Source organism: Somniosus microcephalus, chromosome 31 (genome assembly GCF_052327205.1).
Source record: "Somniosus microcephalus isolate GS21.2 chromosome 31, FLI_Smic_1.0, whole genome shotgun sequence".
NCBI classification, from domain to species: Eukaryota; Metazoa; Chordata; class Chondrichthyes; order Squaliformes; family Somniosidae; genus Somniosus; species Somniosus microcephalus.
This window is the reverse complement of record NC_141017.1, coordinates 22267933-22295135: the sequence shown is the minus strand read 5'-3', so window position 1 is coordinate 22295135 and position 27203 is coordinate 22267933. Positions and strand designations below refer to the sequence as shown.

Genomic DNA, 27203 nt, shown 5'->3' with positions numbered 1-27203 from the left:
TACATGCTGTGTGTTAAGTCAGTCCTCAACTCTGGAGCAGCAGCACAGGATGTCCAGTGCTGGACAGGCAATTTACAGACACACTCGTGGGTTACGGTCGGCAAGAAGGGATATGATGGACGTGAATGGGCACCAATCAGAGATGGCGTTGGCCACTGAAGCCCGCCCACCTGCCTCGACCTCGACCAATGGGCGCTGGAGGGTGGAACATCCGGGTGAGTAGCCGCTCACCGGAGGCGAGCGAGGGACTTCTTTCTGAAGCCGAAACAAAATGGAGGGTCGTTATTCAGGTCAGTCAAGCAAGTCTCGATAGGCGCACCATAAGGTTTGGTCTCCTTCATTCTTTCACGTCCTTTTTTCCCCCCTCCTGCTGCGTGGTTGACACGGACAGCGACGTCTCTCTAAACTTGCCTGTGTTTTTTATTGGGGGGGGGGATTTCATTTCGCCTCACGGCAGAAAAACCAACTCCACTGGCTGCCGCCGCCAGCCCCGCCTCCCCTCCCCGCGCGCTGATTGGCTGCGGGCCGCCTCGGCGGCGGGCGTTCCGTCCTGCCATTGGTCGGCGGCGATTGTCAATCACCGCCGCCGTCGGCTTGAGTTGCTCGAGCGCCGTGGGCCGCTGTTTGATTCGCAGCGGCTGTGATTTAGTTTTCTCTCCCTCTCCTCCCTTATTAATTTCTGCTCAACTGCGCGGACTCTGTGGCTTTGGTCAGGTGGAGGGACTTTTTTTTTTAAATGAAGTAAAAGCGGCTTACGACAATCACGAAGCGGAGATCCTCCCTCACAAACACTCCAATGTTCATTTCAGATTTAAACTCCTGCCTGCCTGGATGGTTCTGCAAGTGTCGACGTTTAGCCGCTCGCGCGCGCTCTCTGCCCCCGCCTCCCCTGACAAAATGGCGTCACTCAGTAAGCATGGCCGCTCACCGATAGACAGCCTCCCTCGCGCGCACCGGCCACCGTGCGCGCGCTCCCAGCGTTGCCCCGCCCTCTGCGCGCGCTCCCAGCGTTGCCCCGCCCTCTGCGCGCGCTCCCAGCGTTGCCCCGCCCTCTGCGCGCGCTCCCAGCGTTGCCCCGCCCTCTGCGCGCGCTCCCAGCGTTGCCCCGCCCTCTGCGCGCGCTCCCAGCGTTGCCCCGCCCTCTTCGCGCGCTCCCAGCGTTGCCCCGCCCTCTGCGCGCTCTCCCAGCGTTGCCCCGCCCTCTGCGCGCGCTCCCAGCGTTGCCCCGCCTTCGCGCGCTCCCAGCGTTGCCCCCGCCCTCTGCGCGCGCTCCCAGCGTTGCCCCCGCCCTCTGCGCGCGCTCCCAGCGTTGCCCCGCCCTCTGCGCGCGCTCCCAGCGTTGCCCCCCCTTGCCCTCACGCAGTCTCCATGGGGAACCATTAAAACGGTGCGACCCATCCAGGAGGCCGCCATTTTGAAGGTGTTCTGCCATCCGCCCCTCCCATTGATGGACAAAGCAGTGGTGGTGGGGGGACTAGCTGGGAAACTTGCCTCTTGTAAGGGTAACTCATGAATTAGGAGGGGAAATTGGATGGCTGCCCACCCTAATGCAGCAAAAGAAAGCTGACCCTGGAGAACTTGCAGATCACCAGGTGAGGTTGAAGGGGGACGAGGTGCAGCCTCTTGGGGCCAAGTTCTGCCTTTCTCTTTGTGTCAGGGAACCTGGCAACAAGGAGCAAGTCCCAGGTGCAGCAGGGAGCCAGCTGCTTATCTGGTGGCTGTGCATCCATTTGATAGCTGAAGCTATAGCTTGTTGTCGAGGCTGCAGTAGAATGGCTCTCTGTGCGTTTAATCCCAGCATGGTGCCCTCGCTTCACTGATGCAGCTGTTGCCAGCTGAGCTTTTCATAATAACAAGAAATATGAGCAGGAGGAGGCCATTCAGCCCATCAAGCCTGCTCCGCCATTCAATAAGATCATGGCTGATCTACCTCAACTCCACTGTCCCGCACTATCTCCATATCCCTCGATTCCCTTAATATCCAAAAATCTATCGATCTCTGTCTTTAATATACTCAACGACTGAGCCTCCACAGCCCTCTGGGGTAGAGAATTCCAAAGATTCACCACCCTCTGAGTGAAGAAATTCCTCCTCATCTCTGTCTTAAATGGCCGACCCCTTATTCTGAGACTGTGACCCCTGGTTCTAGACTCCCCAGCCAGGGGAAACATCCTCCCTGCATCTACCCTGCCAAGTCCTGTAAAAATTTTGTATGTTTCAATGAGATCACCTCATTCTTCTAAACTCTAGAGAATATAGGCCTAGTCTACTCAACCTCTCCTCATAGGACAATCCCCTCATCCCAGGAACCAGTCTGGTGAACCTTCGTTGCACTCCCGCTATGGCAAGTATATCCTTCCTTAGGTAAGGAGACCAAAACTGTACACAATACTCCAGGTGTGGTCTCACCAGGGCCCTGTATAATTGCAGTAAGACGTCTTTACTCTTATACTCAAATCCTCTTGTAATAAAGGCCAACATACCATTTGCTTCCCTAAAAACAGAAAATGCTGGAAATACTCAGCAGGTCAGACAGCATCTGTGAAGAGAGAAACAGAGTTAACGTTTCAGGTCGATGACCCTTCGTCAGTTCTGACGAAGGGCCATCGACCTGAAACGTTAACTCTGTTTCTCTCTTCACAGATGCTGCCTGACCTGAGTATTTCCAGCATTTTCTGTTTTTATTTCAGATCTCCAGCATCTGCAGTATTTTGCTTTTGTTTTCCATTTTCTTTCCTAATTGCTTGCTGTACCTGCATGTTAACTTTGTGATTCGTGTACAAGGACACCCAGGTCCCTCTGAACACCAACATTTCCCAATCTCTCTCCATTTAAAAAATACTCTGCATTTCTATTTTTCCTACCAAAGTGGATAACTTCACATTTCTCCACATTATATTCCATTTGCCATGTTCTTGCCCACTCACTTAGTTTGTCTATATCCCCTTGAAGCCTCTTTGTATCCTCCTCACAACTTACATTCCCACCCAGCTTTGTATCATCAGCAAACTTGAACATATTACATTTGATCCCATCATCCAAATCATTGATGTGGATTGTGAATAGCTGAGGCCCAAGCACTGATCCTTGCGGTACCCCACTAGTTACAGCCTGCCAACCCGAAAATGACCCGTTTATTCCTACTCTGTTTTCTGTCTGTTAACAAATCCTCAATCCATGCTAGTATATTACCCCCAATCCCATGAGCCCTAATTTTGTTTAATAACCTCTTGTGTGGCACCTTATCGAATGCCTTCTGAAAATCCAAATACACCACACCCACTGGTTCCCCACTTATCTATTCTGCTAGTTACAACCTCAAAACACTCCTCAAACACGATTTCCCTTTCATAAATCTGTGTTGACTCTGCCCAATCCTATTATTATTTTCCAAGTACCCTGTTACCACGTCCTTAATAATAGATACTAGCATTTTCCCTACTACAGGAGACTTTGGTTTATCCGGAGGTGTATGTCCGGAAACCTCGATCTACCGGCAGAAATCAGGAGCCGTTTTGTTAGGTTTTTTTTCTTCTCGTGGCTTTTTTTTCAACAGTCAGGCTCTGGAAAGTCTCTCTGAAGCTGTTGCTAAGCTACAGAGACGCTTCCAAGGTACGGGCTGACTGTTTAGAAGCTGTTGCTAAGCAACAGTGTTTGTTGTCAGATACGGAGATGAAAACCTCCGTATGCTTCAACATTAACGCTGGTATGTCCGGCAGTTTTGATAGATCGGCAACAGCTCGGTCCCGTCGGTGCCGGATATAACAAAGTTTCCTGTACTGATGCCAAGCTAACTGGTCTGTAGTTCCCCGTTTTCTCTCTCCCTCCTTTCTTAAATAGTGGGGTTACATTTGCTGACTTCCAATCCAGGGGAACCATTCTAGAATCTATGGAATTTTGGAAAATGACAACCAAAGCATCCACTATCTCTATAGCCACCTCTTTCAAAACTCTAGGATGTAGGCTATCAGGTCATGGAGATTTATTGGCTTTCAGTCCCATTAATTTCTCCAGTACTATTTTTTTTACTAATACTAATTTCTTTCAGTTCCTCATTCTCGCTAGACCCTTGGTTCTCCACTATTTCCCAGAAGTTTTTTGCGTTTTCTTCCGTGAAGACAGACACAAAGTTTTTGTTTAATTTCTCTGATATTTCCTTTTTCCCTATTATAATTTCTCCTGTCTCGGCCTGTAAGGGACCCACATTTACTTTTGCTAATATTTTCCTTTTTACATACCTATAGAAGCTTTTACAGTCTGTTTTTATGTCTCTCACTAGTTTCCTCTCATATTCTATTTTCCCTTTATTTATCAATTTCTTGGTCCTCCTTTGCTGAATTCTAAAATCCTCCCAATCCTCAGGCTTACTATTTTTGGCAACATTATAAGCCTCTTCCTTTGATCTAATATTTTCTTTAACTTCTCTTGTAAGCCATGGTTGGACCACTTTTCCTGTGAGGTTTTTGTGCCTTAAAGGAATATATATTTGTTGTAAATTATGTATTCTTTAAATGCTAGCCATTGCTTCCCTACCATCATACCTTTTAATGTAATTTCCCAATCTACATCTACATTAGCCAACTCGCCCCTCATATCTACATCGTTTGCTTTGTTTAGATTTAAGAACCTAGTTTTGGATTTAACTAAATCACTTTCAAACTCAATATAAAATTCTATCATATTATGGTCACTCTTCCCTAAAGGCCCCTTTACGACAAGCTTATTAATTAACCCTTTCTCATTGCACAATACTAGATCTAAAATTGCCTCTTCCCTAGTTGGTTCCTTAACATACTGATCTAGAAAACTATCTTGCATACGTTCCATGAATTCGTCCTCCACACTATTACTGCAAATTTGGTTTGCCCAGCCTATATGTAGATTAAAGTCCCCCATGATTACTGTATTACCCTTGTTACATGCGCCTCTAATTTCCTGATTTATACTCTGCCCTACATTACAACTACTGTTTGGGGGCCTATAAACAACTCCCACCAATGTTTTCTGCCCCTTGCTGTTTCTTAGCTCCACCCAAACTGATTCTACTTCCTGATTTTCAGAGCTAAGATCCTTTCTCTCTACTGTCTTTATCCCATCCTTTATTATCAGGGCTACCCCTCCTCCTTTCCCATTTTGCCTATCTTTTCTAAAAGTCCTGGAATATTTAGTTCCCAACCTTGGCCACATTGCAACCACGTCTCCATAAAGGCTATTAGATCAAACCTATTAATTTCTCTCTGCGCTATTAATTCATCTATTTTGTTGCAAATGCTTTGCGCATTCAGATATAGTGCCTTTAGCTTTGACTGTTTTCTATTTTTCCCTGATGTCACCTTAGTCACTGCTGCCTTATTACCTTTGTTACTCTCTCTGTCCCTTCCTGACCCACTCTGATTATTTTTACCCAAAACTCTACTCTGCTCTAGAGCCTTGACATTTCTCTCGCTGCTTTTAAATTGACTCATTCCTGAATCCTCCCACCCCCCTTCATTAGTTTAAAGCCCTGTCTACTGCCCTAGTTATTCGGTTCGCCAGGACACTGGTCCCAGCCTGGTTTAAGTGGAGCCTGTCCCCGGTACTGGTGCCAGTGTCCCATGAACTGAAACCCCTTCCTCCCACAACACTCTTTGAGTCACACAATTAAACTTCTTATCTGTTTGTCCCTATGCCAACTTGCGCTTGGCTCAGGTAACAATCCAGAGATTATTACCTTTTGAGGTTCTGCTTTTTAATTTGGATCCTAGCTCCTCAAACTCCCTCAGCAGAACCTCATTCCTAGTTCTACCTATGTCGTTGGTTCCTATGTGGACCATGACAACTGGATTCTCCCCCTCCCACTCCAAGTTCTCCTCCAGCCACGAGGAGATGTCTTTAACCCTGGCAGGCAACACAACCTTCCCCTCTTTTAATGAAAAGTTATGTCCCCAGATACTGGGAAGAAATTCATTCGCAGGATCGGCCAGTGCACGATCATGCTTTGCTTTCCCTAACTTTGTATCAATGTAGCAAGCAGTGAGAAAATGGCTGTTGGTATTGCGGTGAAAATGAACAAAGCATCCTTTTATTGTGCAGTAGAAAAATGGTATTTATCCCTTTTTCTCGATGCTTTGGAAAGGTTTTGTTTGTCTATATCTAAACACTTAAACACATTGTCAACTTAAATGTTAAAACTGCTGGACCCCATACAACTAATGATTTACTCTGTGTGCCCTGTTTGTACAGTGTACAGTGTCATCTATCATTTAAAAAAATGATACAGTTGCACATTTAAAAAAAATTGTACACAAACTGAAGTAATATGTTAGTGAAATAGTAATCTAATGAAACAAACACAGTAACCTAGTGGACCCCCTTGGATTCTGTTGTTAACCCCCTAGTGTCCAGGGGCATAGTTTAAACACGGAGGATCAGTGCCAAAGCTGGTAGCTTCTAATTCAACTAATGTTCTGTGCTTGGATTAGCTATACAGGGACAAAAAGCTCTTCATTTTGCATAGCTTTCAGCAATTAAATTGATAACTTCTTTTCACAAGAATAACGTAGGGCTTTCAAAGCAAGAGTGCTCCACTTTAAAAGAAAGAACTTGCATTTATATAGCGCCTTTCACAACCTCAATGTCCCAAAGTGCTTTACAACGAATTAAGTCATTGTTGTAATGTAAGAAACGTGGCAGCCAGTTTGTACACAATAGGGTCCCATAAACAGCAACGTGAAAATGGCCAGATATTCTGTTTTTTTAAAGAGACGTTGGCTGAGGGCTAAATATTGGCCAGGACACCAGGGATAACTCTCCTGCTCTTCTTTGGATAGTGCCGTGGGATCTTGTAAGTCCATCTGAGACGGCGCCTTCAAGAGTTCAGCACTCCTTCAGTACTACACTAAAGTCTCAGCTTAGATTATGTACTCGGGCCTCTGGAGTAGCACTTGAACCCACAACCTTAAGACTCTAGTGCTACTACTGAGCCACGGTTCAGTGGCCAACTTTATTGCGACATCCAGTTTTAATATTCTGTTTCAGAATCTAGTTTGTAAAGTTAGTCTTTTATTGAAAGATTTTTCCAAATTAAAATAGGACATTGTAATAACAGTCTTATATTTTACAGGCTCGTATGGAAGTTGGAATGCAGAATCCTCTGGCGAAGGTAAAAATTCTATCAGAAGTGGCTGAGGTGGGAGGGGTGAATTGGCTAATATCCCTGTCCAAGTCCCATTTTCTTGGAACGCGGTTTGACTTGCAGCCAACATGGGAGTGATTTTAAACCTGATGGCTACATTGAAAGGCCCAGAAGGTTCTGGAATAGAAAGCCTCCCACTAATTGACGTCTTCCGCAGTTGCTCTGTCCTTGTTCTCTATCCTTTTTTGTTCAGTGTGAAACCTGCCAATTATTATTTGATGAGTTATATTGGTGTGCTGCACAAGGAATGGTAGTGTGCATGCTTCTCAGACTATTGGTCTATGGGAAGCTACCAAATGGAGAAGAGGTCCAAACCTGTGATTGAGCAGAACTCAGTGGCTGGCTTATGAGTGGCAGCTGCAGGGATGAGAACTTCTCGTCCATTTGATGGACTTGGAATATTCCTGAAATGTGATGTTGCAGTCATTTTTGATGTCTATTTTGCTTCTGGAAAGAAGCACTGTTGCAGTATTTTACTAAAGCCAAATTAAGGATACTATTGCACGGTGTATCTAAATTATTTGTGTTTCATTCTTTTTTAAAAAGCTTAGCTATTGATTTATATGGAACTATGGGAGAAAACTACAGTTCCTAGGTCACATACAACATAATGCTCTTGGCTTTTCACTTGCTGTAAGGAGATTATTTGTACACTTTCCATAGGTACACTGTGACGTAATAAAACTCACTACACACTTGGTTTGAGCATAGAGCAAGACTTTAATCAACTTGTTTCAGAACATGAGGTCTAGTTGTACTTCACTAGTTCCTTGTCTTACAAAATGTCCCTGGCAAGCTGGGGCCCACGCCCGAGTATTTATACTCCTTGGATGGCGCCACCAGCTGGCCGTCCAGTGTTATTTCATAAGTAGTTTCTTGATGAGATTTATAACACACTTTTCATACCTATGATTATCTTGTATGTCTAGTCCCTAGATCTGTTAGCAGTCATTGACCTGGTTTTGGACAGTTGATGTTTTGAATTGATGTATCAGCACCTAGGTAACTCCGTACCTCCAACTTATTTTGTTTCTCTATAGTGTGTGACAACCATTCTTAATAGTGACCGTCTCAAAATCCTTAAAGAACTTGCATACTTGGTTGATTCAACAACAACTTGAATTCATATAGCGCATTTAACGTAGTAAATCGTCCCAAGGCGCTTCACGGGCATTATAAAACAAAATTTGACACCGAACCACATAAGGTGTTATTAGGGCAGACTTGTCAAAGAGGTAGGTTTTAAGGAGCGTCTTAAAGGAGGAAAGAAAGGAAGAGATGCGGAGAGGTTTAGGGAGGGAATTCCAGAGCTGAGAGCCTTGGCAGCTGAAGGCACGGCCACCAATGGTGGAGCGATTAAAATCAGGGATGCTCCAGAGGCCAGAATTGGAAGAGTGCCGATATTTCGGAGCGTTATGGGGCTGGAGGAGATTACAGAGATAGGGAGCCAATGTAGGTCAGTGAGCTTAGGGGTGATGGGTGAACGGGACTTGGTGTGAGTTAGGACACAGGCAGCCGAGTTTTGGATGACCTCAAGTTTACGGAGGGTAGAACGTGGGAGACCGGCCAGGAAATAGGCAGTCTTAGTGTTGCTGCAGATATGTGGTCAGAAGCTCAACTCGGGGTCAAATATGACACCCAAGGTTTCGAACAGTCTTGTTCAACCTCAGACAGTTGCTAGGGAGAGGGATGGAGTCGATGGCGAGGGAACCGAGTTTGTGGCGGGGACTGAAGACAATGGCTTCGGTCTTCCGAATATTTAGTTGGGGGAAATTTCTGCTCATCCAGTTCTAAATGTCGGGACAAGCAGTCTTGATGATTCAAGAAGCACTTTGACAATAATATTATAATTCATATTTTTTTCCCCCTCAGGTTATGACAGTTATGGATATGGACAAGGTTCTGGATCAAATTATGGCTACGGTGGCAAATCATGGGACTCGCAGAAAGGCAATGCCAATCAAACGTCTGAGTCCATTGTTGCTAAAATTAACCAGCGGTTAGATCTGCTTTCTCGCAACGAAGGTGAAGAACAGGAAAGGTATCTATCAGAGCTTCAAAACCAGATCAACTGCTGTGTGCCAAGCGGGAGACTAATCTAGTTGGAGCTCTGTGATCTATTTTACTTTGGGTATTTTGAGTTTCCTAGATTAGACTCCTAATTAGTATTAAACATTGTACATTCAGTGAGTCGGTATGTTTTGTCTTTTGGCTTCCTGTTGCGGACTAATAGAATCATAGAATGGTTACAGCACAGAAGGAGGCCATTTGGCCCGTTGAGCCCGTGCCGGTTCTCTGCAACAGCAGTTCAGCTAGCCCCACTCCCCCGCCCTTTTCCCGTAGTCCTGCAATTTGTTTTCCTTCAGGTACTTATCCAATTCCCTTTTGAAAGCCACGATTGAATCTGCCTCCACCACCCTTTCAGGCAGTGCATTCCAGATCCTAACCACTCGCTGAGTAAAAAAAAGTTTTTCCTCATGTCGCCTTTGGTTCTTCTGCCAATCACCTTAAATCTGTGTCCTCTGGTTCTCAACCCTTCCACCAATGGGAACGGTTTCTCTCTTATCTACTCCGTCTAGACTCCTCATGATTTTGAACACCTCTATCAAATCTCCTCTCAACCGTCTCCGCTCTAAGGAGAACAACCCCAGCTTCTCCAGTCTATCCACATAACTGAAGTCCCTGGAACCATTCTTGTAAATCTTTTCTGCACCCTCTCTAAGGCCTTCACATCCTTCCTAAAGTGCGGTGCCCAGAATTGGACACAATACTCCAGTTGAGGCCGAACCAGTGTTTTATAAAGGTTCATCATAATGTCCTTATTATTTACTTATTTCAGTACTTTTCACTGTATGGAGGCTGGTGGTGGAGATAGAATGTCCTTGTTTCTGTCTTGGCCTAACTCTATGAAGGTGGTAGCTTTGATTGGGAGGTCAGTACTGTAATTTGTGTTTTTAAATTGGTTATGGAGAAGTGTTTTCTAAATCGTTCTAGGATAAGGTTGCTGTGGCACTATCATCAGTGTTCGAGCGGGTTAAACGAGCCTTGTGTTGAACTGATACCTAAATAATTTTAGGTTTATCACAAAGTAATACTGCAGTTCCATTTTTGGGGAAAAGGCAGAATAACAATAGGGTTCTAATACTAAATTGCACTTTTGTGAATATTAGGTGATGGTTTACTAGTAGGTCCCCAGTGGCTTTGTTGATGAGTGCACCGTGTGGAATGAGCTGAGCCATACTGACTAGGAGAGTGTCCCTGATCTGAATTGCTGTTCAGTTGGAATAGCGACTAGCAACTCCTCCCGATGGTTCATCATTGACTTCCTGGTCTTTGGAAGGCGTATCATAGCTTGATATGCATTCCTGTTAAGTCAGTGGATTCCAGCTAGAAGTAACAATATAGATATATCTTTAAATGTCAGTGAGGACAAAATCCAGCTTGGCATGATGGCCTTTTGATTGAAGAGTTTGCTGAAGCTTTCCAGCAGGTTGATGTAATTCCCATGGGTGAAGTACTGGAGGTTACCAGTGCCTGTGGAACTCTGCTTTCATAAGTGTCGAGGCACGGAGGGGAAGATGCTGCATCAAGCAGGTTGGCTTCCCTCCAGTTAACACGTGCTGCAACTGCTTTGTCTTTATGCATGATACTTGCAGAGCTTTCTGTATTGGAGAACAACTGTCTGGAAATGTATGGAGGTAAGAACACACATCTCATATCGGGCTTCAGTTAGTTGGTAGGTTTTGCCAGCGAACATTGGGAATGGCATATGGCAGATTGGTAAGTATGAACGTGTCAATAGATACTTCATGACCACGTAAAGTGCATATTTTAGACAGATAACTGGAAATGTTGTACTGCAGGGATTCTCTGTTTTAGTAATTGACTATACCGCACATATGCAGATGATTTAGTGCTTAAAACCGCTGTGCACTGATTAGTTTGTCAGAGGCTGAATTAGAGACTGTGTAGTGTATCTAGTACAAAGCATGTTCTCGGGTTTGTTGTTGGCAAGCATTCAGGCTGGAAAATTATCCCTATATTTGCTGCTGCAAACATGTAACACTGCAAGCATTTCAGATGGCATTTGCTAGCAAATAAGCATATGGGAATTTTTTAATGAATATACAATGCTGTCCTCTAATTCACACTGGCAGGTTTACTGATTGGGTGGGATTGGTTTCCTTAACTCTCCCAGGATAAAACACTTGGATCATTTTGGTGTATTGTTTACATAGGGTACTTTGTGTTCATGTTGGAATCTGATCTTTGAGAGGTTTGACGATTTGAGTAATTCAATTTGAGAGTTGAATTGCTATCAATCAGCAATTCTTCCAGAAGAAGTTCTGAATTCATTGTTCTGTAATAATGAGTACATTTAAAAAAGAACTACCAGTACTGAATTTCTTATTGAAATACCTTGCTTGGCTGTAGGTTAGCGTGTGGCGTTGAGAGCAACGCAAGTTTGAAAGGCGTTGCATAACACAGAACAATGTCTATCCCTGCTCATGCGTGCCTGCTACCGTGTAAGTGGGTTTCGTTAACCGTAGTTGTATAATAGCACTCTCGGCTTGGCAAGAAACCTAGCACTATGGACTAACGTGAAAAAATCTGCCATCTGTTTCCCATCCACGTATTGACCATGAGTAGTTTTCACATTGCTCAGGCACTGTGAATAGTCTACAAGTTTAGAGTGCATTTGTGTATAGGTTACAAACTATTAACAGATGCTAACTTTGGGAAAAGTCTAGGTTTTAGAACCCATAATGAGGCTCTTAAATTGGTAACAGCTTAGTTATTATTACTGGTAAATTATTCATTACCAGAGTCTGTTGCTGATTTACAAAACGAATGTAGCAAATGTTAGTTGCTAAAAAAACAAACAGCTAGCTTGGTTGAAACTCTGCTGTTTAAGTTTCAGTCTGTTCTGACTGTTCAGCAGACTGGTTCTTGGTACTTTCCAGCTACTGACCAGATTCCTTGCTTGCTGTGCGACTCTTGCAGGTTTACACCTTTCGAGTCCTACGACTCCAGGTCTTCACTGGATGACCGTGATCTGTTCAGATCCGGCTTCGATTACAGTGAATCTGGACCTAATCGTAATGATTCCTACGGAGGTCGCTTTGACCGCTTCGACAGCTCCGCCAGGAACCGCAGGGATCAGTTCCGCAACAGAGCACGTGACGGCTCCGGCAGGCTGCGGGGTCAGAACTGGTCTAGAGACAGGCCTCCAATTAACAGACCTTTCCGGAACGACCCCTACTCATCATCTTCAAGTTCCGAGCGACTGTCTGCACGCTGGAATGAGCTGTCGATGGGAATGGGAGGCAGGGGCTATGCTCCAGCCTCCAGGAACCTCCCTTCGCTCTTCTCCCAGGCCTTAACCTCCGGTTATGGGATGTCCGGCATGCAGGATATGGGAAAACAGTTTGGAGGTGGCAGACAGCGAAGGAGAGAGCGGAATCGGAACAGAAGTGTAAGTAGAAAACTTTTCCCACTTTATAAGGTCGTAAGACTTAAGTTTTCAGCTGTGTGAACTTCAGTAACCAGCTCAACGAACCCATATTCCGAGAGTCTTGTGCAGTCACTAATATCTCCCTTTCTAGTCCTTAAACATTTAGAAAGGAAGTCAAGTGTAAAGATAAGATGAAAGATAGTACATGAATGGTCAAATATATGGAATGGATCAGAACGTGCAAAAAGAGCCGCTGTGCATTGCTGGAGTGCTGTAGGTGTAATATGCAGGTTAAAATGTACCTGTGCCTTTCGTTCAATAAGTGCTTGAAGGGTATGGATACAGAATGCAAAACCAGTTGAAGTGTCAACATGGAGCAGCATCTTCACAAACCAGTCTTTATATATAGGGCAAATAGCAGTACGTACTTAGCATACTAGTAGTTGGTACTCTGAGATTTGCTATTTTTGCATTGCATCTGTTTCACTGGAAACATATCAATGCGCGCACTTGGAATTTGGGAGGTTTAATGTTCACACTTACTGTAGCTGTGTTAATGGTTCCTATAGGCTTTGTATGCTTCAGTGAATTTTCATTTAAGTGTAATGGTGTGCACTTGTTCAGCAGTTCTCTCAAACCACCGGGCAGCAGAGTTACTATCTGGCTTTGAAGGCAAAAGCTTTAGTTTGATTAAATGTGCATAAAACATTAGAATTGAAACAGTGGTCTGTACCTAAGTGGCAGAATGAGATTAGTTCATGGATTGGACACCTGCTGGAATTGGATGTGAATCCAGGCAAAAGTGTGATTCCTGAAAAATGATTTGAGCAATTTGTGAAGCGCCACCACGCATCAGAACCCGAGGAACGTGATCTGTTGGTTAACAATATCCCAGGCGAAGTTAAGCTGTTGACCAATACTGTGGTATCTTTGTGACAGAGGAGAGGTAGAGGCGGTTATATAGGAGGTGGAATGATGAAGAGGAAGCAGTCAACTGCAAGCAATGATGAACCGGACTACAAAATGCCAAGAACTGACCAGTCGGATATATCAGACAGTGAAGCAGGTAACCATTTTAAAATTTGATATTGCACCTTCCTTCTTGACTCATCTGTCGTTCTTGATGCGTGAGCCTAGACAACAAGTTTAGGTAATGTGTTCAATCGTGGGGGCATCCTTGCGAATCCTGATCCTGTCCTTATCCAACATTCACAATGCACGCTCCAGTAGGAGTTACCAGATAGTGAATAGGAACAATGGTCCATGTCTCCCCCTCCAGCATCGGGGACTGTATTCCAACTGGTACCTTAATTGAGATCAGCTAGTTTAGCATAGGTCGGGGATGGAACCTGCGATCTTCCAGGATTGTATGGATCAGTGTATTTACCCACTAAACCTGATAAATGCCTTTTTTTTAAAATTATGTATGTAGCAAACTGTTATGCTGAAGCCAATGTCCCTGACCAACTTTCCATAGTGGTTGGATATGCTTTTGAGGTTGGTGATTCATGTATGTTTTTCACTAGTGAAGCACTGAGCAAAATTTACATGGTGGTGTGTGCCTTTTCTTCCTTGTCTGAGAGGCGAGACAGATTTCCAAACCCCCCATAACACTTGTTTTGAGAGGGTTGCTCAGAGTGGCCTGTGAGCATCCTCTAATGTCTTAGAAACATCGAAGATAGGAGCAGGAGTCGGCCATTCGGCCCCTCGAGCCTGCTCCGCCATTCAATGCGATCATGGCTGATCATCCAAACTCAGTACCCTGTCCCTGCTTTCTCCCCATACCCCTTGATCCCTTTAACCTTAAGAAATATATCCAACTCCTTCTTGAATATATTTAATGAATTGGCCTCAACTGCCTTCTGTGGTAGAGAATTCCACAGGTTCACCACTCTCTGGGTGAAGAAATTCCTCCTCATTTCTGTCCTAAATGGCTTACCCCTTATCCTTAGACTGTGACCCCTGTTTCTGGACTCCCCGACCATCGGGAACATCCTTCCTGCATCTAGTCTGTCCAGTCCTGTCAGTATTTTATAAGTTTCAATGAGATCCCCTCTCATTCTTCTAAACTCCAGTGAGTATAAGCCCAGTCGACACAATCTCTCCTCCTACGTCATTCCTGCCATCCCAGGTATCAGCCTGGTGAATCTTCGCTGAACTCCTTCCATGGCAAGAACATCCTTCCTCAGATAAGGCGACCAAAACTGCACACAATACTCAAGATGTGGTCTCACCAAGGCCCTGTACAACTAACTGCAGCAAGACATCCTTGTTCCTGTATTCAAACCCTCTCGCTACGAAGGCCAACATACCATTTGCCTTCTTAACCGCCTGCTGCACCTGCATGCTTACCTTCAGCAACTGGTGCACAACGACCCAGGTCTCGTTGCACTTCCCCTTCTCCCAATCTATTGCCATTCAGACGATAATCTGCCTTCCTGTTTTTGACACCAAATGGATAGCCTCGCATTTATCCACATTATATTGCATCTGCCATGCTTATGCTCAATCACCCAACCTGTCCAAATCATACTGGAATTTCTCCTCACCGCACACACGCCCACCCAGCTTTGTGTCGTCTGCAAATTTGGAGATATTACATCTAGTTCCCTTGTCTAGATCATTAATATATATTGTGAATAGCTGGGGTCCTAGCACCGATCCCTCTGATACCCCACTAGTCACTGCCTGCCCCTCGGAAAAAGAGCCGTTTATTCCGACTCTTTGGTTTCTGTCTGCCAACCAGTTCTCTATCCAAGTCAATACCTTGCCCCCAATTCCATGTGCCTTAACTTTACACGCTAATCTCTTATGCGGGATCTTATCGAAAGCCTTCTGAAAGTCCAAGTCTTATGTATGCATTCTATGTATGTGTGGATTTGAAGTATGCAATAGCACTGATTTTTTTTCTCTCGTTTCATGAAAAGTTTGCAAACCCATTGGTTTAGGCGATGTAGGCAACATGTTAATCCGTATACTAATGACCTTTCTGTCCATTTTTAGAAGAGAAGGAGCCGGGTGATGTAGATGATATTGAAGATGCTGCAGGTGGTGATGCCTGTGCTGTGAGTATTTGTGGAAATTTTAAAAGTTACATCGTGGTAAAATTTAAAACGTGGTTTCAGAATACGTGAAGAAGAAAGTCTCTCCATAGTCTGGCCTATTAGGTTGGTTTTCTAGAGACAGTCAGATTTGGAGCCACCTCTGGCCAGTTTGAAATCCATTGCTGTGTGCCGTAGATCCCCTACATGCTCCCTGATTGAGCGTGGTCAAAGCTTCGATGCTGAGGATGTTGGCCTGAGCAAGAACACTGACGTTGGTGCGCCTATCCTGCCAATGGATTTGCAGGATCTTGCGGAGGCAGTGTTGGTGGTACCTCTCCAGTGCTTTGAGGTGCCTGCTGTACATGGTCCATGTCTCTGAGGCATACAGCAGGGTGGGTATCACTACTGCTCTGTAGACCATGAGCTTAGTGCCGGGTTTGAGGTCCTGGTCTTCAAACACTCTCCAATCAGCTCCAATGGACGGGTCACATTGTCCGCATGCCCGATACGAGACTCCCAAAACAAGCGCTCCATTCGGAGCTCCGGCACGGCAAGAGAGCCCCAGGTGGGCAGAGGAAACGCTTCAAGGACACCCTCAAAGTCTCCTTGAAAAAGTGTGACATCCCCACCGACACCTGGGAATCCCTGGCCCAAGACCGCACAAAGTGGAGGAGAAGCATCCGGGAAGGCGCCGAACACCTCGAGTCTCTTCGCCGGGAGCAAGCGGAAGCCAAGCGCAGGCAGCACAAGGAGCGCACGTCAACCCAAGCACCCCACCCACTCGCCCCTTCAACCACCGTCTGCCCCACCTGTGACAGAGACTGTAGGTCCCGCATTGGACTCATCAGTCACCTGAGAACTCATTTTTAATGTGGAAGCAAGTCATCCTCGGTTCCGAGGGACTGCCTAAGAAGAAGACGTGCTCCCCATAATTGATGTTGCTTGAGTCCATTGCACCAAGGAAGGGCTGACCTGGGTCTCCTTGTTGGCAACTAAATTGACATCTTTAAAATAATGTTTTGCTGAGTTAATTCTCTTTTACGAAAGGGAGTGGAATACCTTGAACACTTCCTTCCACTTGTAATCTGCTCACAGATTTTCAGCTTTTTCGGCAGACAGTTTGAGATGATAAAACACAATTGTGAGCACTATTGATGGAGGTGCTCTCTTTCTTCCTCTTCATCCCTCACCCAGTCTGATTAATTTGTTTTAGGCTCTAGAGAGGCATCTGGTTCTGAGCAAATGCTGAAAGTACTTTTATATTATCCTGAAGGTCCTGGCTCATGCTGTGGTGCAGGTTTAGCAAGTGCTATAGGAAAGAAAACCTTGCTTCACGTCTGAGCCAATATATATTTGTAAAAACTGATGGGGTTGTTGGTCAGTGTATCATTGAAACTATTTTTTATATTTAGACTATCGAGGATAAAGATTCAATTGACAGCCCTGAAAAGGAGAAAAAAGAGACTGATGCAGATGGTAAAGATACTGAGTGCAAGAATTGTAAGCAGGCTGGTCTGGTGTTAATTTTGTGTGTGTAGATCTTGATACATAATACCTGTGTCATCTCTTGTTCTTGTTAGCTGGTGATGTGCAAGATGATACGAATGACGCTAAAAGGAAGCTGTACAAGAAGAAGGAGAGACCGAGGAAAAGACAAATGAATCGTGTTACAGAAAGGTAAAGCAGAGTTGCTTATAACAGGTCTGTTTATAGTTGCATTTATCCTAAATTAAAGGGAACAATTTTCACGTGGGTTGCGTAACTAAAGCTGGTTTGCTGGACAGCAGGAACCAGTATTTGTCATTGACTGGATTGTGGGGGGAGAGTTTAGATGCTCCAGTCGTGTGAGTAACCGGCCTGCTTCTTCTACTGCGTGATGATTTATGATCAAGTATAGCTACATAGATAATGGCAGACTGCTAGTGTCATGACCAAGTGGTCACACTTCCTGCACAGTTGAGTACTGGAGGCTAATCAATCATGTAAGGCATCAGAGCCGTGTCCGGTTCTGTCGCTGTGTGGTGTTCATGCCGGGGTGGTTGGAGAGAGAATGAAAAGCTTTTGTTGCAGCCTAACTGAGATGAACTAAGTAAGCACAGATCAGGGTTGCGATTACAATCTTTCTGAACTTTATTTCTTATTCATTGGCCCTTTAGGGTGAACCTCCAGCAGGATTTAAAAAAAATACCAGGATTTGAATTCAACTTGAAACCATGCCAATTACGATAAACAATCGGGTATACTGCCCAGCTTTGTCTAGTAGTGAGATTACTTTGCATTGGTCAGTTTCAGAGGGAATCAAAGGATATGGGGAACGGGCGAGAAAGTGGAGTTGAGGTAGAAGGTCAGCCATGATATTGAATGGTGGGGCAGGCTCGAAGGGCCGAATGGCCTACTCTTGTTCCTAACTCTTGCGTTCAGTACTGCAATTGAATATAGTGACACCCTTGTTGATGCAAACTATTTTTTGCACAACTAACAAAGTTTTGTTATTACAGGATAATGTATGTCTGCTCAGTTTGCAAGTTTCGCACCTTTGATGATGATGAAATTTTCACCCACTTGGAAAGTAAATTCCATAAGGAGAACTTCAAATTCATTGGGACCAAGCTTCCCAAACAAACAGCTGAGTTTTTGCATGTATGTCAGCTTTGTATTTAAATACACTTTTCTTAAAGCTTGGTATTCTGTTCGTACTTGGTGCAAGTTAAATACACATTGTGTGTTTCCCTGGCCCTGTATCCCAGCTCATGCTGGGGAATGGTTATATGAAGTGATGGTATGAACCTGGACAGTGAGTGTTGGGTTTTTCAGTTGTTGCAGTGACACCTGGCACTGAACTAACTTGGCAGCTACAAACATTAGCAGAGGCTGCTGGGTAGTGATCAGAAGTATAATCCCTGAAGCCCCTCAAAGTTGAGGGATGTTCTGATGCTGCTGCTGATCCAGCTTACCAGAGACCCATGAATCTTGCTGGCAGGTGCTGCACCAAGTACTCTCTCTATGTTCTGTACCTCTGTGAATGGATCTGCTGCTGATCCTTCGCCTGGCAGTGAACAGTATTGTGGACTGTTGGCTTTTTGATTCTAGCCATTTCAGTTGGGCATCCAATCTCATTGAAACTTATAAAATTCTAACAGGACTAGACAGACTTATTGAAACTTATAAAATTCTAACAGGACTAGACAGACTAGATGCAGGAAGGATGTTCCCGATGGCGGGGGAGTCCAGAACCAGGGGTCACAGTCTAAGGATAAGGGGTAAGCCATTTAGGACAGAGATGAGGAGGAATTTCTTCACCCAGAGAGCGGTGAACTTGTGGAATTCTCTACCACAGAAGGCAGTTGAGGCCAATTCATTAAATATATTCAAGAAGGAGTTAGTTATATTTCTTAGGGCTAAAGGGATATGGGGAGAAGGCAGGGACAGGGTACTGAATTTGGATGATCAGCCATGATCTCATTAAATGGCGGAGCAGGCTCGAGGGGCCGAATGGCCTACTCCTGCTCCTATCTTCTATGTTTCTAATCTGAAGGACAAACTTGTAATTCTTGCTAGAGTCCTTCCTTTTGTCCTCTGGAAGTTTTCAATTATCGATGCTGGGATTTTATGTTTCTGTACTCGCCAGCCTACAATTTAAAAATGAATGGCGAGAAAATCGTAGCCTGATGAGTGCACAAGTGGAAAACTCCAGCCAGAATGCTTAACTTCAGAAGTTACTTTCTAGTAGCGGGACTATATTGGGTTTGTTTTAAGATTTTTGTAGTCACGGATAACTGATCTTTCCTTCCAGGAGTATGTTTTGAACAAGAATACGAAGACACTGAAATTCCGTGACTCAATGGAAGATAAAAATGCAATTAAAAAGAGGATCCAGGAACAAAACCTCTTGTATGGTGAGCATTGCAAAGAGCGGAGCAAGAATGTAATCCTAGAATCTCAAACCTTGCTGCAAAGGTGACCATTTAGCCCAATGTGTCTGTATTGAACTCTTCCTGTTTCATTTCGTTCATTGTATCTAATTCTAAAATGTTGGGGTTTACTGAGCTTCAGTAACCACTTGAAGTGAAACATTCCATATCCTAATCACATCTTATGGGGAAAATTTGCTTCTGATCTCCCATTTTATGCTTTGTGCTAATCCTGAGTTTGTCCCCTCGATACTGGTGCAGCAACTAGTGAAAATCTCTTGTGATTTACCCTCAAACCTTTTTCATAATTTTGATTATTTCTTTGATGTCATGTATCATTATAATATCCTAACTATATCGTCCAGAAAGAAAAGAAAAGGGGTTTGCATTTATATCACTCCTTCCACAGCCTCAGGATGTCCCAAAGACCTTTACAGCCAATTAAGTACTTTTTTAAAAAGTTGTAATGTAGGGAAAGGTGAAGGCCAATTTGTGAACAGCAGGGTTGGTTGAGGGATAAATGTTGGCCAGGACACACTTTTTTCTTTGAATAGTGAATCTTTTATGCTTACCTGAGAGGGTAGCTGGTGCCTCAGTTTAGCATTTCATCCAAAATGCAGCACTTGCTCAGTACTGCAAACTGCATACAATGCTCCTAACTGTGACCCAACCAGTATTTTACACAGATTGTTCATACACTCAGTAATATCCTTGAATTCAAGTAAAGTACAATCTGCTTACAGATTACTCCTGATCAGCCTGTTCATTTCTAGATGCTCACTAATATCCTCCAATTATGGTCACCAGCAGTTTTTTTTAGCGTGAGACTAACTAGTCTATAGTTACGGTACTTGGTTTTCTCTTAAATTTGTGTTCAAAAAATAAGAAACATTTACCAGTCCTTTAGTGCTTATCTTGCTTCTAAAGAGTTAGGTGTCAGCCGTGGCTCAGTGGGTAGCACCCTCGCCTCTGAGTCAGCAGGTCGTGGGTTCAAGTCCCACTCCAGAGACTTGAGCACACAAATCTACGTTGACTTTCCAGTGCTGCACTGTCGGAGGCGCTGTCTTTTGGATGAGATGTTAAACCGAGGCCCCATCTGCACGCTCAGGCGGACGTAAAAGATCCCACGGCACTATTTCAAAGAAGAGTAGGGGAGTTCTCCCCAGTGTCCTGGGGCCAATATTTATCCCTCAACCAACATCACTAAAACAGATTATCTGGCCATTATCACATTGCTGTTTGTGGGAGCTTGCTGAGTGCAAATTGGCTGCTGCTTTTCCTACATTACAACAGTGACTACACTCCAAAAAGTAAAAGTACTTCATTGGCTGTAAAGCGTTTTGGGACGTCCGGTGCTCGTGAAAGGCGCTATATAAATGCAAGTCTTCCTCTCCTCCCCTATAAAATTTCAGTCAATAGGTTAGCTGGCCTGGGTGGTCTGCACTGAACGTTGTGAAATGGTTTGTGTACTTGTTCCTTTTCTAATATTATATATCCATATTGTCACACTCTTCCAATTCCCCTGCAGTCTTCACATTCCTTTGTAAACAGAGGTGAAATAGTTGAGCGAATCTGCTGTTTACTACAATGTCATTTTCGTGTGTGTGTGTATATCTATATATATAAAACGGTCCGTCTGTCTTTCCGTCTGTCTGTCCAGCTATACAATCAAAAGTTACTGAGCGTACCTACACATATGTTATATCAAAAGAAAGCTTATCATTAGGGGACTCTAATAGGCGTATTTACTTTTTGGTCAGACAAAAATTGTTCCGACAGTATACAAAAAAGGTTCAAAAAACGGCAACATTCTGCTCATTAGCGTTGAGTGACGTGATGGTTGACCAATCGTACAGGGGATTAACCTGATGGTTGACCAATCGGTGCGTCACGGGGGGGCGTTTCATTGCGTGTGTGGGCGGGCCTAATCCTTCTGAGCTGAGGTGAGTGGCCGCCATCTTGATTCCTAACTATTCATTTATTTTTCCCACTTTCTGCGTGTTTATTTTCAAATCTAGATTTCCAGCAAAAAAAAGTTGCTTTTAAAACACAATTAAATTGTTTTTTAAAAAAGTTAATTAATTTGTAAATATTTTCTTTAACCTCATAAATTTTCCTACCTTTCACCCTTTTTTTTCCTCTTGACTCGCTACCTCCGCCGGGCGCCGCAACCTTCTGGGGTTACCCCGCCTGCAGGCCTCGAAGCCTCTGCCTCTCCTCCCCAGCCACGCCCGAGCTAGGCACCTCCCGTCCCGCTCAACAAGCGGCCCGCGATCGCCGCCATCTTTGTAAAGGCTGGCGGGCCTGGGCCGAGCGTCGCCACCGACGCCATCTTTGTAAAGGCTGGCGGGGCGGTACGGAGCTCCGCGGAGCCATCACCAGCGCTGGGCTCGGGTGCTTTGTGGCCTGCGGCCGAACGGCAGCTGCGGAGCTCAGGCTGCCCGGGGCGCTGGGCTCAGCTGGGCCATGTCAATGCGGGTGCCCAAGGCCCCGGGGCCTAGCCTTCTCCAACCGCCGCCGGCAGCGCAACTCTCAACACTGGCAGAGGGGAGAGGGTCTGCTAGCTCCCCCCTCCCTTTCCCCCTCCTTCCCCCCCTTTCCTCCCCCACCCCCTTTCCTTCCCACCCCCCTTCCCCCCCTCCCACACACCCCCTTTCCCCCCTCCCACACACCCCTTTCCCCCCTTCCCCATTCCCTCTCCCCCCCCGCCCCTTCCCCCTCCCCCCCCACCCCTTTCCCTCCTTCCCTCTGTCTCTCTCTCATTCCCTCTCTCTCTCCTTCGCTCTCTGTCTCTCTCTCCTTCCCTCTCTCTCTCTCTCCCCTTCCCCCCCATTCTCTCTCCTTCCTCCCCCCTCTCTCTGTCTGGCACAGGGTTCTTGAGTTCCCTCTGCACCGCCGGGCACTCCAGCTAGTATACATATATTAGCCTCTATGTTGCTAGCTCTCTAAATGTTTTGGCACATTTTGCCAGGGTGCCTACCTTTATGGGTTTGAGAACTTGCCTCAAAGCAAGATTTTACATTTTCAGGTGTCTTCCACCAACCAGTGACTTCTTTGTGTTGCAGGTATTAGTATTGACCATTTCATGAAGAAGGTAGAAGCTGTTCACTGTATAGCCTGTGAAATGTTCATTCCAATGGAGAAAAATGCTATCCTGCGGCACATGAAGACACCAGACCACAACAGGAACCGAAAAGTAAATCTGTCTTTTCTCTCTCTCCACTCCATATGAGCAGCTTTTTTTTTCACTTTCTTATCTCCACCACCCACCTCCCAAAAATACTGTATACTGCAATCTTATTGGCTGGGAGGAATGCATAGTCTGTTCTGCAGATGTAACAATGCCTCAGAGACATGATACTGTCTTGGATGAAGATTGGGGCACAGTACATTTTTAGCAGTGATATTTCTAAAATAGAGCTGATATTTGGACTAGCTTGCTTGGAATTAAACTGCTAATTTCTATACCTTTTAACATAATTCTCAAGGTGCTCTACAGAGGTTAAAAGGAGAGAATGCCAAGGGTTTGTGGGAAGGAGAGATGACTGCCTGTCTCCACCCCTGCCTCCGTTAATCTGCTGCTGAAACCCTCTTCCATGCCTTTGTTATTTCTAGACTCAGCTCTCCCGGCTGGCCTGCCACCTTGCACCCTCTGTAAACTTGAGCTCATTCAAAACTCTGCTGCCCGTATCCTGACTTGTACCAAGTCCCATTTTCATAACCCCTGTGCTCACTGATCTACATTGGCTACCGGTCTGGCAATGCTTCGGTTTTTTTAAATTCTCACCAGTGTTTCCATGGCCCCTCCCCTGGCAATCTGTAACGTCCTCCAGCCCTACAACCCTCAGATCTCTGCGGTCCTCCAATTCTGGCATCTTGCGCATCCCTGATTTTATTCGCTCCACCATTGGTGGACGTGCCTTCAGCTGCCTAGGCTGCCCCTAAGCTCTGGAATTCCCTCACTAAACCTTTCTGCCTCGCTCTCCTCCTTTAAGACGCTCCTTAAAACTTACCTCTCCCCTTCTAATATTTTCTTATGTGGCTTGGTGTCTGATAACACTCCTGGGAAGCGCGTGGGACATTTTACTATGTTAAAGACATTATATAAATGCAAGTTGTTGTTGTTGTTAACTGAAAGCTTTGTTGAAGGAATTCTTTTTTAAAGATGACTTTTAAATGTTTAGGAGTGAGGAGTAGTGGGTTCATGAGAGAGAGTAGGGATGCAGGCTGACGGCTCTGCCACCAAATGTGGAGGAGGAAACAACAAGTTGTATTTATATCACGCCTTTAACATAGTAAAATGTCTCGGCGCTTCACAGGAGCGTTATCGGACAGAATTTAACACGGATCCATATAAGGAGATATTAGGACAGATGACCAAAAGCTTGATCAAAGAGGTAGGTTTTAAGGAGTATCTTAAAGGAGCAGAGAGAAGTGGAGAAGTTTAGGGAAGACACAGCTGCCAATTGAGGAGCGAAGGAAATCCGGAATGCACAAGAGGCCAGAATTGGAGGAATGCAGAGATCTCGGATGGTTGTAGGGCTGGAGGAGGTTAGAGAGATTGGGAGGGGCGAGGGCCATAGAGGGATTTGAACACGAGGATGAGAATTTTAAATTTGAGGCACCGCTGGACCGGGAGCCAATGTAGGTCAGCGAGCACGGGCGTGATGGGTGAGCGGAACTTCAAGGTCAGAGTCAGGAAACACGCCCGGTAAAGCTGTTAGTCTAACATTTGGTGGATGGCTTTAATCTGTACTGCTGTAATAGGGTGCTTGAGTTCCTGTGGGGAGACATTCAGAAAGGGTCACCTGAGACCAAATATGAGCACTAGAAACTTCCTGGTAGTTGTGTAGCTGGTTTATTGTAAAATAACGGTTTGCTTTTGTTTTCAGATGATGCTTGAGCAGTCGCAGAAGACTGGCCTTCAAGTAGCTAAGTGTATACTCAATAATCGAAATATTGTGAGCATGTTGGAACAATATCTCAAGGTAATCTTCAAGTGTATGCTATTGCATCTGGCCAAATAATTGAAGGGATTGCAGTTAGCTTGTTAATGGTATTAAAAGGCTGTGTATTTCTAATTGCAAACCCAAATTTGTTCTGTTAAGGAGACATGTTCTTCTAGTAGATAAGTGTCAATGGCAAAAGTTCAGCTAAATCTAGCATGTTCTTCCTTAAATCAGTTCTTGAGCACAGTACACAATCTGTTTCGAGTTAATGTTTTAACATTTCAACCTCTTAGTAATTGTGTGATCGTGCTTATCAGACTTCCACCTAGGAAGGGGTGGTAATTTTGGAATAGATCTTCATTATTAGTTGACGTTGCTTAGTAGCATGGCAAAGTGACTAAGCATATATTAAATATAAAATTGGTGGCTCAGTTTATCCAGTATCTGAGGTTTAAAGTCCAGAAGGGTCCCAGGGTTGATCGGTAGTATGAATTAACTGATCATTGTTGAGGTGCCCGTTGTGGTGCTTCTACTTGCCTCAGTACTCCAAACATTACGGGCTTCTGGAGAAGAGGTAGGATTCGGCATTGTTCCCAATCCTGTTAACTATGCAGTGAGACCTGGAAGTACCTCTGTGCACGTTGTGTAAGGACGTTGTGATGTCCCCTGCAGTCTCACAGAATCATACAGCACACAAGGAGGCCATTCGGCCCATCGTGCCCATGCTGGCTCTTTGAAAGAGCTATCCGATTAGTCCCACTCTGCTGTTCTTTCCCCAAGCCCTACACATTTTTCCTTTCAAGTTTTTATCCAATTCTGTTTTGAAAGTTATTATTGAATCTACTTTCACCAGTCTTCAGGCAGTGTATTCCAGATCACAACAACTCGCTGTGTTTAAAACAAAAAATGAATTCTCATCTCCCCTCTGGTTCTTTTGCCAATTAACTTAAATCTGTGTCCTCTGGTTACTGACCCTCCTGCCAATGGAAACAGCTGCTCTCTGTGCACTCCATCAAAACCCCTCAAAATTTTGAACACCTCTATTATATCTCCCGTAACCACCTCTGCTCTAAAGAGAACAATATAGATAGCCTAATGAAATTCTGTCATGGCTCGCAAGCGAATGGCCACTTGAGTGAGGTCCAGAACTGTGTTCCAGCAGAGAGTTGCAGACCTTCAGGGGAGAAAATTGGCGTGATGAAAATGTGTGTCTGTATAAAATGTAATTTCAACTGGGAAGCTTTATGATATATCTGATGCTGGAATCTTGGGTTTTTCAGAGCTCTAATTTCTTTATACTTCACAGGGTGAGAATCCATTTACTGAGGATGATGCTAAAGATGATGCTGAAGATGGTGTTGATGACTCTATGGAGGGCGATGCACTCAATGAGAGTATTACAGGTGAAAATGATGGAGAGAAGAAAGACAAAACTGCGGAAGGGGGGGAGGCAGAAGCAGAGACACAACCTGGGGCAGAAGAAGGTGAAGATGACAATGAGATTGCCAATGCAGATGAGACAGTTGTAGACCAGTCTGAGAAGGGAGCTGATGCCACTGATGAAGAAGCTGAAGCAGACTTGACAGCAGATCAGGATGGTGAAGAATCTCTTCCAGCAGAGAAAGATGCTGAGGTATCTCTCACAGCTGAAGATGAAGACAAGATCTTGGAAGTCGGTGATGGAGAAACTCCTGATGAAAGTGCTCCAGGTGGTGGTGGTGGTGATGATGATGATGCAGAAGAGTTAGAGTAATTTGCAATACAGATGTATTAGTCTTTGTCTCCTTCTGTCTCTTCAGCATAAAATTCTCCACAAGTACCGTGTGTCTGAATTAAAGCCAATGTTATTTTAGTAGCCGCAGGATTCCTGTATGATCCTAGAACATTTTGCGTTTGGGACATTTCCATGCCATGACTGTCCCAAATCTGGCGTGGCTCTCTGCTTCCTAGCTTTGTCTAACTAGTTTTATGTGAAATGCTGTTTTCTGTGAAAGTGGTTTGTGAGTGCATTTGCCCTGTTGACTTTTTTTTAAACCTTCCAGAGTGGGTGACATTGCCCTCTGTGCCAGATTCCGGATGTCCACAGAACATTCTGTGGGAAATAGTTTGACCTGGTTAATACTTTGTTTTAAAAAAAAAAGGACGTTTACAAGTGAGATTGTATAGACACTAGTGTTCATATACCATACACTGCATAAAATCTGTAGTTCCCTGTGTTTCATAGCATGGTGCGACTCTTCAGAACTGTCTGCTTGGGTCTCGATCTTTGGATTGAAGATGTTGAAGGGGTTTCACAAAAATAGTTGGCTTCAGGAAAAGAATTGTTGCATGCGAATGCTGTAGTGTTTCCAGATTGCCGTTGATGGCGAGCAGAAGTCAAGTTGTATTGTGTAATCAAACTTTATACATTTGCTTGTCCAAAAGTTTAAATGGAACACACCTTATTGCAGATGTGACAGAACCTTTGTTTTCAGTTGGTATTTTTGACTAAAAGTTGAGTACAATTTCAATTTTTTGTGAGCTTTGCTTTTGATTTTAGTGATGCCATCTGGGTACTGACTGAATGTCATGTCATTTCTTTGTTTTACTACTGGTAAGAGGAGTAATCGCTTAACTTCTGGAAATAATTGTATACAATAAAACTACATTAAACCCTTTTTATAAATGTTA

The 27203-nt window shown here is 44.6% G+C and overlaps 1 protein-coding gene across 1 annotated transcript; it reads left to right on the top strand.

The window, feature by feature from the left end:
- Window positions 1–207: 207 nt before the first annotated feature.
- Window positions 208–27203, top strand: LOC147097630 (A-kinase anchor protein 8-like). Its single transcript, XM_085971608.1, has 13 exons — window positions 208–290; window positions 7103–7141; window positions 9047–9215; window positions 12179–12650; window positions 13569–13695; window positions 15633–15694; window positions 17086–17149; window positions 17254–17350; window positions 18172–18313; window positions 19467–19569; window positions 22650–22780; window positions 24477–24572; window positions 25840–27203. The coding sequence occupies exons 1-13, from the start codon at window positions 272–274 to the stop codon at window positions 26284–26286; spliced, it is 1968 nt and encodes a 655-aa protein (XP_085827734.1). The 5' UTR covers window positions 208–271; the 3' UTR covers window positions 26287–27203.